The sequence below is a fragment of the Oncorhynchus gorbuscha genome, unplaced genomic scaffold, assembly GCF_021184085.1.
Source record: "Oncorhynchus gorbuscha isolate QuinsamMale2020 ecotype Even-year unplaced genomic scaffold, OgorEven_v1.0 Un_scaffold_1446, whole genome shotgun sequence".
NCBI lineage: Eukaryota > Metazoa > Chordata > Actinopteri > Salmoniformes > Salmonidae > Oncorhynchus > Oncorhynchus gorbuscha.
The window spans coordinates 66,970-80,000 of NW_025746225.1; the positions used below are offsets into that span (position 1 = coordinate 66,970).

Here is a 13,031-nt window from a genome sequence, read left to right on the forward strand (position 1 = left end):
TTTTTCCATCATATATTTATCATGCAGTTAGCATAATCTCTGTACTCACTCGTTATGTATTTTACAGAATGTGTTGAAGTTGTATGGGGTCAATGGGGTGCCTGCAGATGAAAAGGTATCACAGGCTTTTCTTCATTCTCAGATCAGTTGTGAATCTGAGACTAAAATAGACACCAAATAGACACCAACTCCTATGGAACTATCTAGCAAAGCCTAGGTACAATTCAAGGTGGTGATCAAACTCACCAAGAAAACCCATAATATTGACTATCAGGCAACATTGAGTTGGAGATTATAGCTAGCAAAGTACTGTATTTCATCACCAGTTCATGTTCTCGATCAATAAATCAATATTTAATCCATACATTATGGACATTATTGTTGGCATTGGAAATGTTTGGCTCCAAATTCTAATTTAACACAGTGTGGATGGAAGAAAAATAATGAAAATAATTGAATTACTCATTACATAATATGAGCACCAGTTTATTTCACATGAATGATGTACTACTGTATGTGATGTTCTCAGTCAAACAACAATAATCTCATAACTAAATCAATTATTTTCTCATTCATAAATATTGTTTTCTCATCCAAATTGTGGAGCGTTTCCATTGTAATGCCTCCACCGGTGGCGGACTTGGGGTCCTCCATGCATTCCAGTAGCCTAATGAGAGAGTGGGAGGGTCAGTCCGTCGGTGCGACTAATAAGGACACGAGGATCTAGTAAGAGATCCCATTCTCACTTTTATTTCTTTACAAGTGTACTTTGGAATAGCTACCGACTATTTTTCCAAACATGCGTTCATAAACGTTCATGGATTGATGCGTTTTTATGCTGGAGGAAACTTTCTCACCAATTGTAAGTAGACCGGTTTGGTTTGATATTCATAATTTACAGGTTGAATAATAATGGCTGCTTGAAATCCTCCTCTGTAATGCCATGTATCGATACGAACTTATAAGTAGGGGTCCTTGGTTCGTGCGTCGAGCCTTGTCGTAGTTTGGCACTTTAGTGGTTTTGCGCACAGCTTTAGTTCATGTTCTGGAACTTGTCTGTCTTGACGGGACGGCTTCAGTCACTCGAAATGATGTATGAACATTCCGTTATGTTCGTGTAAATAGGCTATACTGTGTGTAACACTTGTGTAGCATGCAGTTTGCCCATATGCTCGCAAGAACCGTATTAGGCTGCAGTGAACGGAATGCATAATTACGCGTAATTTGGTAAGTATATCTAATGATTGAGGAGCCTTGAAAATGTGAAAATATGAATATCGCATAAATGGAATAGACTATCACGGAATGTCTCGTCCGCTAGTTCCAAACAATCTGAGTTGCAGCTGTGGCGCTTTTCAATGTCCGACAGACATTATCACTGGTTTGAATTGTGAGATTTGGCACGTTTGAGGAATTTGGCATCTCTCCATCGAAGTTGTATTTTGTCAGTTGGCATCGTGCGCGTGATCTCATCTCACTATGAACGTGATCTGTGTCATACTGACCCGGGACAGTTATGTTCAGGTTCAAATTCATTATTTAGACTAGTTCTACATAGCCGACCCCATTCTATTGGTTTCAGTTTGGTATAGCCTACAAAGTGTGACTCTTCTGTTTAGCCTATTTTCCTGGTGATCTGATTGCGCCATAATAACGCAGCAACTCTTGCAGTGGACCTGTCGCACCTTGCTCTCACGCCTTCAGTTGAGGTCTGCAGCGGAGCATTGGTTATTTTCAACTGTGATACGACACACATTACATTTGCAGTACACACTTTTCGTTAGGGGGTAGAAAAGGCGCATCTCATTTTACAGTTTTCTGTGTAATAGATTACTAATACTTCACATACTTCATTAATATAATTAATTTCAAAACAAATGTATGGAATTCATTCATATTTTACTGTAAGATGTAGGCGTACTATTTGAATAACTAACTTGTGTTTTATTTTAGGTTTTGAAGGAGTATTTTCTCTTGCATCAGAGAAGACAAGACATGAGTTGCTTGCTAAAATGGGCAGCTTTCCTCTGGATCGCACATACCATTCCCTGCACTGTTGGAATGGCATTGAACGAAAGAATAGGTATGTATCTAACACAGGAGGCTGCTGAGGGGAGGACAGACCATAATAATGTCTGGAATGGAGTGAATGGAATGGCAGTGAACGAAAGAATAGGTATGTATCTAACACAGGAGGCTGCTGAGGGGAGGACAGACCATAATAATGTCTGGAATGGAGTGAATGGAATGGCATTGAACGAAAGAATAGGTATGTATCTAACACAGGAGGCTGCTGAGGGGAGGACAGACCATAATAATGTCTGGAATGGAGTGAATGGAATGGCATTGAACGAAAGAATAGGTATGTATCTAACACAGGAGGCTGCTGAGGGGAGGACAGACCATAATAATGTCTGGAATGGAGGAATGGAATGGCAGTGAACGAAAGAATAGGTATGTATCTAACACAGGAGGCTGCTGAGGGGAGGACAGACCATAATAATGTCTGGAATGGAGTGAATGGAATGGCAGTGAACGAAAGAATAGGTATGTATCTAACACAGGAGGCTGCTGAGGGGAGGACAGACCATAATAATGTCTGGAATGGAGTGAATGGAATGGCAGTGAACGAAAGAATAGGTATGTATCTAACACAGGAGGCTGCTGAGGGGAGGACAGACCATAATAATGGCTGGAATGGAGTGAATGGAATGGTACCAAACACATGGAAACCCTGTGATTGATGAGTTAGATACCATTCCATAACAAAATAACATGTTTTATTGTCACATACACCAGGTAGGTCCGGTGAAATGTGTTGTTTTACAGGGTCTGGCATAGTAATACGGCGCCCTTGGAGCAAATTATGGATCAGTGCCTTGCTCAAGGGCACATCGGCATATTTTTCCCCTTGTCGGCATGGGTATTTGAACTAGTGACTTTCAGTTACTGGCTCAACGCTCTAACCGCTAGGCTACCAATGAGCCACCAACCTCCTGTGGCATGTAAGGACACTGTCACCAACACCAAGATGACTTTGATCTCACAGACACTCTCCTTAGGCTTAGTTTACAGTGGGAAGACATTTTGGGAGCTATGTGGTACACACAGTTTTGGAATTTATATTTCATAGCACGCTCTAGGCTAGGCTATGTGGCTGTGCTCAAGATATTGTCTGAAACAGGCAGTATTGTTTACATCCCTTGAAATACATATAGCTAAAAGATAACTACATTACAGGTTGTTGCTACCTGTTTGAGTTGACTTTTGAGTGGTACTAGCATGCCCTTCCAATAATGTTGGGCTAACATTGGTGTTGTCACAGTAGATGATCATGGTCAGATTTTGCCAACAGGAACATGGCAAGTCATTTGTTTGCAGTTTTAGCTACAGTATACGGTCTGGGTCATGTTCAGTTGGCACGAAACTGAAGAAAACCATCCCAAAAAGACAAACTGGGAAGTGTTATTATTTGAACTTGTCTAATAAGAAACACCTGTTCGTGTTTTCCATTGCACGACGTTGTGAAACGTTTTGCTCCACGACCCCGAAGCCATGCCCCAGTCTCCAAGAGGAAATATGGCTCAATAGAAAAAGGGTCAAAGTTGAGCCCTGTTATAGTTAGGTCTCTTTCACCACCTCTAATTAACCACACTTCTACATCCCTGTCTGGGCTGTGTGAGGCTGCGGCCCAAATGGCACCCTGTTCCCCATAGGGCACTGGTCAAAAGTAGTGCACTATATAAGGAATAGGGTACCATTGGGGACGCGGAGTGCATCTTAATGAATGGGTGGATAGTGATGACTAACAACCACTGATGTGGTGAGTGACTGAAGTGCCCCTCCACATGGAAAGACACTGGTCACCTCACAGGCTAACTACTATATTGCAGTCCTGCTGTGCACATCAACCAATGGTTATGTGCCAAGTCCTCAATCTCGCTGTCAGACATCAGATCTCAACGTTTTCGTCTTTGATGACTGAAGTGTTGAGAAGGTATTCTGCACTTGTTTGCTGTCTGCATCTTCATTTTTACTTCCATGAATATGAACCTTGTATGGCTGATGATGTTATCCCTCTTTTCTAGACAACTCTAGATGTCCTCCATTGAAAGTAGACAAGGACCTGTTTTCCTACAGTTTAAATGGTCCACAGCCAGAATTCACCGGTAAGAATTACAGTGTTATGGTGTACAAGTTCCTCAATTGAAATAAATCCATCTCTCTCTCAATGGTTACATACCAAATGGCACCCTATTCACAATATAGTGCACTTGTTATGCAGGTGAATGAGGACCCAAAAGCGACTTAGCGAAAACAGAGTCTTTATTCCAGTATATGGCAAAAGTAATAATCCTGGAAAACTCAAGAAGAAAACAAAACAGGAAAAACTTAAATCCACTCGTAGTAACGAGGACAGACTGGAGACTCGACCATTGACTGCAGGTTGCTTCGGGAAGGCACCGGTCGTAGCTGTCACTGACACCTGCTTACACGCAGCATATGAAGAAGGGTAAATCACGACAGGGCGAAACAAGGACACAGAACAGCGAACATCATACAAGGATCCGACAAGGACAGAAGCGGAAAACAAGGGGAGAAATAGGGACTCTAATCAGAGGGCAAAATAGGGGACAGGTGTGAAAAGACTAAATGAGTGAGTTAGGAGAATGAGGAACAGCTGGGAGCAGGAACGGAACAATAGAGAGAGAGAGAGAGAGAGAGAGAGAGAGAGAGGGAGGGGGAGAGAGAGGGATAGAAAGAGGGAACGAACCTAATAAGACCAGCAGGGGGAAACGAACAGAAGGGAAAGCACAAAGACAAGACATGACAATATATGACAAAACATGACAGCACTAATTTTGAACAGGGCTCATAGGTCTCATAGGGCTCTGGTCAAAAGTAGTGCACTATATTGAGAATATGGTGCCATTTAGGACGCACAAATCTGTTTGTCTCTGATCCAGGGGGGTAATAACGTTCATGTCTCAGACGTGTCGTGAAAAACATGAATATGTCCACAGGTTATGTAACACAGAACAGAAATACTCTGTAACTCTGCGCTAACAGACGTGCACCAATTGGTTTGAGGCAGCACTGATGGTCAAATCTATTGTCTTTGAAGTAATTATGCATAAATGAACTATATTGTACCATAGGAATGGATCAAACTGGACAGGAGTTTGATGTAAATCTAGAAAGTACAGACTCAATCCATATTGTTGGATCACCGCACTGGAGTTTAAAACAACACCTTGTAACACCCAGTGCCAGTTTGCTGAGCACAGATCATCTCCATAGAAAGTGTTTTTATTCCAGCTCAGGACGAGGCTGAATCTATGTCAGTGAAGCCGACTTCCTGAGTTTAAACCAGCTCTTCTCGTCCTGTTGTCTCTTTTCTTTCAGGTTTTGATCTGACAGAAAAGTTTCTCCTGAGAAAGGGGGCATTGACAGAGAAGCGGCCATCATTCCGGCTGGGGAGCAGCCCCCTCATCAAGCCAACAGAGTGAGTAGTGCCAGGCTGGGCCAGGGGGATACTTGGGTGTGACTGGGGGGTAGTTTCATTACTCTGGCCTCACACTTGTTGAGATAATGACAGATCGAGTCATTCAGATCTCCCCTCACGGGTGTATCCTTCAAACAGTATGCATGACAGCAGTTTTGTTGTTCGCCAAAGCTTGCTAGTATCCATGAAATGGCCGTTATCTCTCTAGTCGCTGAGCGTCAAGTCTGTGTGTTTCCTCTGTTCCCTCTCCTTTCATTGAAACGAACTGCTCACTGATAGCTAGAAGAGGGAGACATCGTACACAGAGTGAGTTGAGATGGGCCTGCTGGGTCAGGGACATCTTGGGTGTGACTAGAGGGTAGTCTGGCCAGGTCTATTTGGGCACTAGTTACTGTACGAGTCTGTCAGTCAGTGTGTGATCATGTTGCTTTGTTTTGGAATTGACTGAAGTCCTGATCCCTCAGGCCATGTGGCTGTGCTCTGTTGGAGTTGGTTTCCATTAAGCTCTGGCTTAACAGCATAAAGTACAGCACAGGTGTAGGATCTTAATTTGAGGCAGTTTGCTACAGTAGGAGAAGAATCCTGCACCAACAGGAACATCTGAATCATTATATTGTGGATTATAATGAATGGATGCTTTTTAGGGGTTGATACATTTTTGTGATAAAGAATCAAGTCTGAAATTTCAAAGTGGAAATTTCAAACTTCAGAATCCTTTTAAAATATCAAATGCACTACACGTTCTAGTTCTCCTGCAACAGGGTGGTCAAGTTAAGATCCAACATCTGTAGGTTGTGTACTAATGATCAAGCTAATGGCCGCGTAGTGTTCTTTACTTGAGATAATTGGAATTGCCAGTCAGAGTAGAGGCTGTGTGACTGAACACTTTGTTGAAACAGGCTCTGGCTTTAGGAAATATACTATAGAGACACGAGAGTAGGCTTACATGAATGGACTAATGGACTTTTACTACATTAAGTGTACTAGTGGTTATACTAATGGATGCATTGTGCTTTACTTGAGCTACTGTAAGTCAAAGATAAATATATTTAGGTGGTTTGTATTATGTGAGAACCAGAGGTGAGGTCATGGACGTGCTGGGGTTTATAGTCTATCATGAGAGATAATACCTCAAGCGAACCACCTGATTCGGTTCTGTTTGTCCAGCTTGTTCCAATGGATCTCTATAGACTCTGAAGGAGAGACATACTGCACAACATTCACAGAGTTGTTTAGAGAGTTTATCCATCTATTAAATGGACAAACTCACTCACATAAATCAGTCCCCCACATGGCATAGACCGCCTGGACTGGCCTGGGATTTGAAAACAAGCCAGGATGATATCGGATTTCCGTTGCAGCAAACAAATATTTTCTCAGGGTGTAGGTTTGCCTCCTCCTGTTCAGCTGATATGTGGAATAAACTGAGGTTCCACGCTGGCTCACTGCAGGATGACATCTCGTGTCATCAAGAGAGAGAGATCAGAAAGAGAGAGAGACCAGAATAAGAGAGACCAGACAGAGAGAGAGAACAGAGAGAGACAGAAAGTATACCAAAGAGAGAGACCAGAAAAAGAGAGACCAGAGAGAGAGAGAGACCAGAGAGACAGAAAGAGATACCAGAGAGAGAGAGAGAGAGAGAGAGAGAGAGAGAGAGAGAGAGAGAGAGACCAGAGAGAAAGAAAGAGAGAGACCAGAAAGAGATACCAGAGAGAGAGAACAGAGAGAGACAGAAAGAGAGAGACCAGAAAGAGAGAGAGAGAGATATACCAGAGAGAGAGAGACCAGAGATAGCGAGACTAGAAAGAGAGAGTGGCCAGAAAGAGAGAGACCAGAAAGAGAGAGACCAGAAAGAGGTAGACCAGAGAGAGAGAGAGAGAGAGATCAGGGAGAGAGAGAAAGATATGCAATAGAGAGAGAGAGAGAAACCAGAAAGAGAGAGAACAGAGAGGGGGAGACCAGAAAGAGAGAAAGAGAGACCAGAGAGAGACCAGAAAGAAAGAGAGAGAGACCAGAAAGAAAGAGAGAGATACCAGAAAGAGATAGCTGAAAGAGAGGGAGGGAGAGAGAGAGAGACATGGGGTGAACCCTGAATCAGCCTACACAGATAATTCCCTGTGCTTTGGTTAACAAGGGCAAACCGAGATGGACTACGCTACTGCAAGACGTGTAGAATAATTTGTACAGAATATTGATATACATTCTGATTTGAGGGAGGACCATTTTTTTACTCAAGGGTAAAGATAGCCACCGCTGGTGGCTATAGCTTGAAAGGGTGCGTCCCAAACAGCACCGTGTTACCTACAGACCCGGGCAAAGGTAGTGCACTATATACGGAATAGAGTACCATTTGGGACTACCCTGCTATGTATGTATGGCCTCCCGGTGATGTTTACGGCACAGGGTTTTTTGAATAGCCATTTTAATAGATTGTCTAGAGATGAAGGACTAAGTGATATTGATTTAAGGTCAACAGCAGGGGGGGAAACAGTGTCACACCTGTAAATGATTTGTATGTGTAGAGACCTGGTCATGTGATATGCTACCGTGGTATATATACAGGTATATGATGCTACTGTGGTATATATACAGGTATATGATGCTACTGTGGTATATATACAGGTATATGATGCTACTGTGGTATATATACAGGTATATGATGCTACCGTGGTATATATACAGGTATATGATGCTACTGTGGTATATATACAGGTATATGATGCTACTGTGGTATATGATGCTACCGTGGTATATATACAGGTATATGATGCTACTGTGGTATATATACAGGTATATGATTCTACTGTGGTATATATACAGGTATATGATTCTACTGTGGTATATATACAGGTATATGATTCTACTGTGGTATATATACAGGTATATGATGCTACTGTGGTATATATACAGGTATATGATGCTACTGTGGTATATATACAGGTATATGATGCTACTGTGGTATATGTACAGGTATATGAATTCCTACTTTATGTTTGGGCTCTCCCCTACACCCCTCTGAGGGTTAACCTGTACTGAACATTGGAGTGTAGGACTCTTCTTCACTTCTACTTGCTCTGCTCGGTGAGTTGGTAGAGTGTGGTGCTTGCAACACCAGAGTTGTAGGTTTGTTTTTTAAAGTTTTTTTTAACCTTTATTTTACTAGGCAAGTCAGTTAAGAACAAATTCTTATTTTCAATGACGGCCTAGGAACAGTGGGTTAACTGCCTGTTCAGGGGCAGAACGACAGATTTGTACCTTGTCAGCTCGGGGATTTGAACTTGCAACCTTCCGGTTACTAGTCCAACTCTCTAACCACTAGGCTACCCTATACCTGTATATATACAGGTATATGATGCTACTGTGGTATATATATATATATTGAGGGCGAGAGGGGGTGAGAAAGAGGGGAAGAGAGGGAAGAGAGAGTGTGTGTGAGAGGGGGAGAGGGGGTGAGAAAGAGGGGAAGAGAGAAGGGAGAGGGAAGAGAGTGTGTGAGAGGGGAGAGGGGGTGAGAAAGAGGGGGAAAAAGAGAAAAGGGAGAGGGAAGGGAGAGTGTGTTTGAGGGGGAGAGGGGTGAGAAAGAGAGGGGAAGAGAGAAGGAGAGGGAAGAGAGAGTGTGTGAGAGGGGTGAGAAAGAGGGGGAAGAGAGAAGGGAGAGGGAAGAGAGTGTGTGTGAGAGGGGGAGAGAGAAGGGAGAGGGAAGGGAGAGTGTGTGTGAGAGGGGAGAGGGGTGAGAAAGAGGGGAAGAGAAAAGGGAGAGGGAAGAGAGAGTGTGTGAGAGGGGGTGAGAAAGAGGGAGAAGAGAGAAGGGAGAGGGAAGAGAGTGTGTGAGGGGGTGAGAAAGAGGGGGAAGAGAGAAGGGAGAGGGAAGGGAGAGTGTGAGAGGGGGAGAGAGAAGGGAGAGGGAAGGGAGAGTGTGAGAGGGGAGAGGGGGTGAGAAAGAGGGGGAAGAGAGAAGGGAGAGGGAAGAGAGAGTGTGTTTGAGAGGGGAGATGGGGTGAGAAAGAGGGGGAAGAGAAGGGAGAGGGAAGAGAGTGTGTGTGAGAGGGGGAGAGGGAGAAGGGAGAGGGAAGAGAGTGTGTGTGAGAGGGGAGAGAGAGAAGGGAGAGGGAAGAGAGTGTGTGTGAGAGGGGGAGAGAGAGAAGGGAGAGGGAAGAGAGTGTGTGTGAGAGGGGGAGAGGGAGAAGGGAGAGGGAAGAGTGTGTGTGAGAGGGGGAGAGAGAGAAGGGAGAGGGAAGAGAGTGTGTGTGAGAGGGGGAAGAGAGAAGGGAGAGGGAAGAGAGTGTGTGTGAGAGGGGGGAGAGAGAAGGGAGAGGGAAGAGAGTGTGTGTGAGAGGGGGAGAGAGAAGGGAGAGGGAAGAGAGTGTGTGTGAGAGGGGGAAGAGAGAAGGGAGAGGGAAGAGAGTGTGTGTGAGAGGGGAGAGAGAGGGGAAGAGAGAGTGTGTGAGGGGGAGAGAGAGGGCGAGACACCGCATTCATCCAATTATCTGAGTACTTTGACAGGTGATGTTGCCTGTCAGCTGGGAGGTCCGGTGGAGGGGGACTTGAGAAGGAGGTAGGGGGGACACCATGAGGTGCAGAGGACCTCCCCTTTCTCCCCTTTCCTTCCTCCTCCCCTTTCCTTCCTCCCCTCCTCCCCCCCTCCCTTTCCTTCCCCCTACCACCACAACCTCCAAACATCTCTCTCTTCACTCAGGAAAAGCAGAGGGGCTCGACTTTCTGGGCCTGGTTAATGTTCTGTCCATCTGGCAGCTCCCAGGCCAAACTGATACTCTTACCCAGAGTAGGATCTCTCCTCTCTTAGTGGACTGATTGTGTGATTAATACTGTTCCACAGAGATGGAGGGATCTCTCCTCTCTTAGTGGACTGATTGTGTGATTAATACTGTTCCACAGAGATGGAGGGATCTCTCCTCTCTTAGTGGACTGATTGTGTGATTAATACTGTTCCACAGAGATGGAGGGATCTTTCCTCTCTTAGTGGACTGATTGTGTGATTGTACATTGTGTCTGTATGCCAAGCTCAATGACAGGTTCTGGAGTGTGAAATCAAAATGAAATCAAGTACCACGTCTGTCTGTCTGTCTGTCTGTCTGTCTGTCTGTCTGTCTGTCTGTCTGTCTGTCTGTCTGTCTGTCTGTCTGTCTGTCTGTCTGTCTGTCTGTCTGTCTGTCTGTCTGTCTGTCTGTCTGTCTGTCTGTCTGTCTGTCTGTCTGTCTGTCTGTTTATGGTGCTATCTGTCTATGGTGCTATCTGTCTGTGGTGCTGTCTGTCTGTGGTGCTGTCTGTCTGTCTGTCTGTCTGTCTGTCTGTCTGTCTGTCTGTCTGTCTGTCTGTCTGTCTGTCTGTCTGTCTGTCTGTCTGTCTGTCTGTCTGTCTGTCTGTCTGTCTGTCTGTCTGTCTGTGGTGCACACACTATTTTGTATGTTGGTGCTATGTCAGTGAGTTATGGATGGTGCTACTGGATGGTTGTGTTGTTGTCTATTCATGAGTGGGTTTGGAGTTGTTCCATTTCTATATCTGTGTGTATCTGTAGTGTAAGTCTCACTGTGTTACTGTATTCTGCCCTGTAATGTTAGTCTTAGTGTGTTACTGTATTCTGCCCTGTAATATAAGTATGTGTGTTACTGTATCTTCTACCCTGTAATGTAAGTCTCAGTGTGTTACTGTATTCTGCCCTGTAATGTTAGTCTTAGTGTGTTACTGTATTCTGCCCTGTAATATAAGTTTGTGTGTTACTGTATTCTACCCTGTAATGTAAGTCTCAGTGTGTTACAGTATTCTGCCATGTAATGTTAGTCTTAGTGTGTTACTGTATTCTGCCCTGTAATATAAGTATGTGTGTTACTGTATTCTGCCCTGTAATATAAGTATGTGTGTTACTGTATTCTACCCTGTAATGTAAGTCTCAGTGTGTTACTGTATTCTGCCCTGTAATATAAGTATGTGTGTTACTGTATTCTACCCTGTAATGTAAGTCTCAGTGTGTTACTGTATTCTACCCTGTAATGTAAGTCTCAGTGTGTTACTGTAATCTACCCTGTAATGTTAGCCTCAGTGTGTTACTGTATTCTACCCTGTAATGTTGGTCTCAGTGTGTTATTGTATTCTGCCCTGTAATGTAAGTCTCAGTGTGTTTCTGTGTTTCTCTATTCTACCCTGTAATGTTAGTCTCAGTGTGTTACTGTATTCTACCCTGTAATGTTAGTCTCAGTGTGTTATTGTATTCTGCCCTGTAATGTAAGTTTCAGTGTGTTACTGTATTTTACCCTGTAATGTTAGTCTCAGTGTGTTACTGTATTCTACCCTGTAATGTTAGTCTCAGTTTGTTATTGTATTCTGCCCTGTAATGTAAGTTTCAGTGTGTTACTGTATTCTACCCTGTAATGTTAGTCTCAGTGTGTTACTGTATTCTACCCTGTAATGTTGGTCTCAGTGTGTTATTGTATTCTGCCCTGTAATGTAAGTCTCAGTGTGTTTCTCTATTCTACCCTGTAATGTTAGTCTCAGTGTGTTACTGTATTCTACCCTGTAATGTTAGTCTCAGTGTGTTATTGTATTCTGCCCTGTAATGTAAGTTTCAGTGTGTTACTGTATTTTACTCTGTAATGTTAGTCTCAGTGTGTTACTGTATTCTACCCTGTAATGTTAGTCTCAGTGTGTTACTGTATTCTACCCTGTAATGTTGGTCTCAGTGTGTTATTGTATTCTGCCCTGTAATGTAAGTCTCAGTGTGTTACTCTATTCTACCCTGTAATGTCAGTCTTAGTGTGTTACTGTATTCTGCCCTGTGATATAAGTATGTGTGTTACTGTATTCTACCCTGTAATGTTAGTCTTAGTATGTTATTGTATTATGCCCTGTAATGTTAGTATCAGTGTGTTACTGTATTATGCCCTGGAATATAAGTCTCAGTGTGTTACTGTAGTCTATCCTGTAATGTAAGTCTCAGTGTGTTACTGTATTCTACCCTGTAATGTTAGTCTTAGTATGTTATTGTATTATGCCCTGTAATGTTAGTATCAGTGTGTTACTGTATTCTGCCCTGGAATATAAGTCTCAGTGTGTTACTGTAGTCTATCCTGTAATGTAAGTCTCAGTGTGTTACTGTATTCTACCCTGTAATGTTAGTCTCAGTGTGTTACTGTAATCTACCCTGTAGTATTAGTCTGTGTGTTACTGCAATCTATCCTATAATGTAAGTCTCAGTGTGTTACAGTATTCTACCCTGTAATGTAAGTCTCAGTGTGTTACTGTATTCTACCCTGTAATGTAAGTACAATTTCTATCTTTCTTTTTAACTTTCTTTTTATCTCTCTCAATATTCTGTCTCTTATGATACCACTGAACACATCAGTGAAATTGCAAATTCATTGTTTCCAACCGGGGGTTATTCTCTCGCTCTCTGTATTCTCTCTTTCTATTCTTTGTTCTCTCTCTCTACTCTCTCTTTCTATTCTTTGTTCTCTCTCTCTATTCCACCCACACACTTTTGAGTTTGAAAGAAAGTGCTTGTGTTCACACT

At 43.2% G+C, this 13,031-nt stretch overlaps 1 protein-coding gene across 1 annotated transcript in view; it reads left to right on the plus strand.

Moving 5' to 3' along the window:
- Positions 1-737: 737 nt before the first annotated feature.
- LOC124022835 (collagen alpha-1(XIX) chain-like) overlaps positions 738-13,031 on the plus strand; it is a gene marked incomplete at its 3' end in the record, with an annotated part of 58,640 nt that continues 46,346 nt past the window's right edge. Inside the window, exons 1-4 of the mRNA XM_046337513.1 lie at positions 738-862; positions 1,954-2,083; positions 4,089-4,169; positions 5,407-5,506. Coding sequence (XP_046193469.1) covers positions 836-862; positions 1,954-2,083; positions 4,089-4,169; positions 5,407-5,506 — 338 coding nt within the window. The remainder of the gene's footprint in view (positions 863-1,953; positions 2,084-4,088; positions 4,170-5,406; positions 5,507-13,031) is intronic.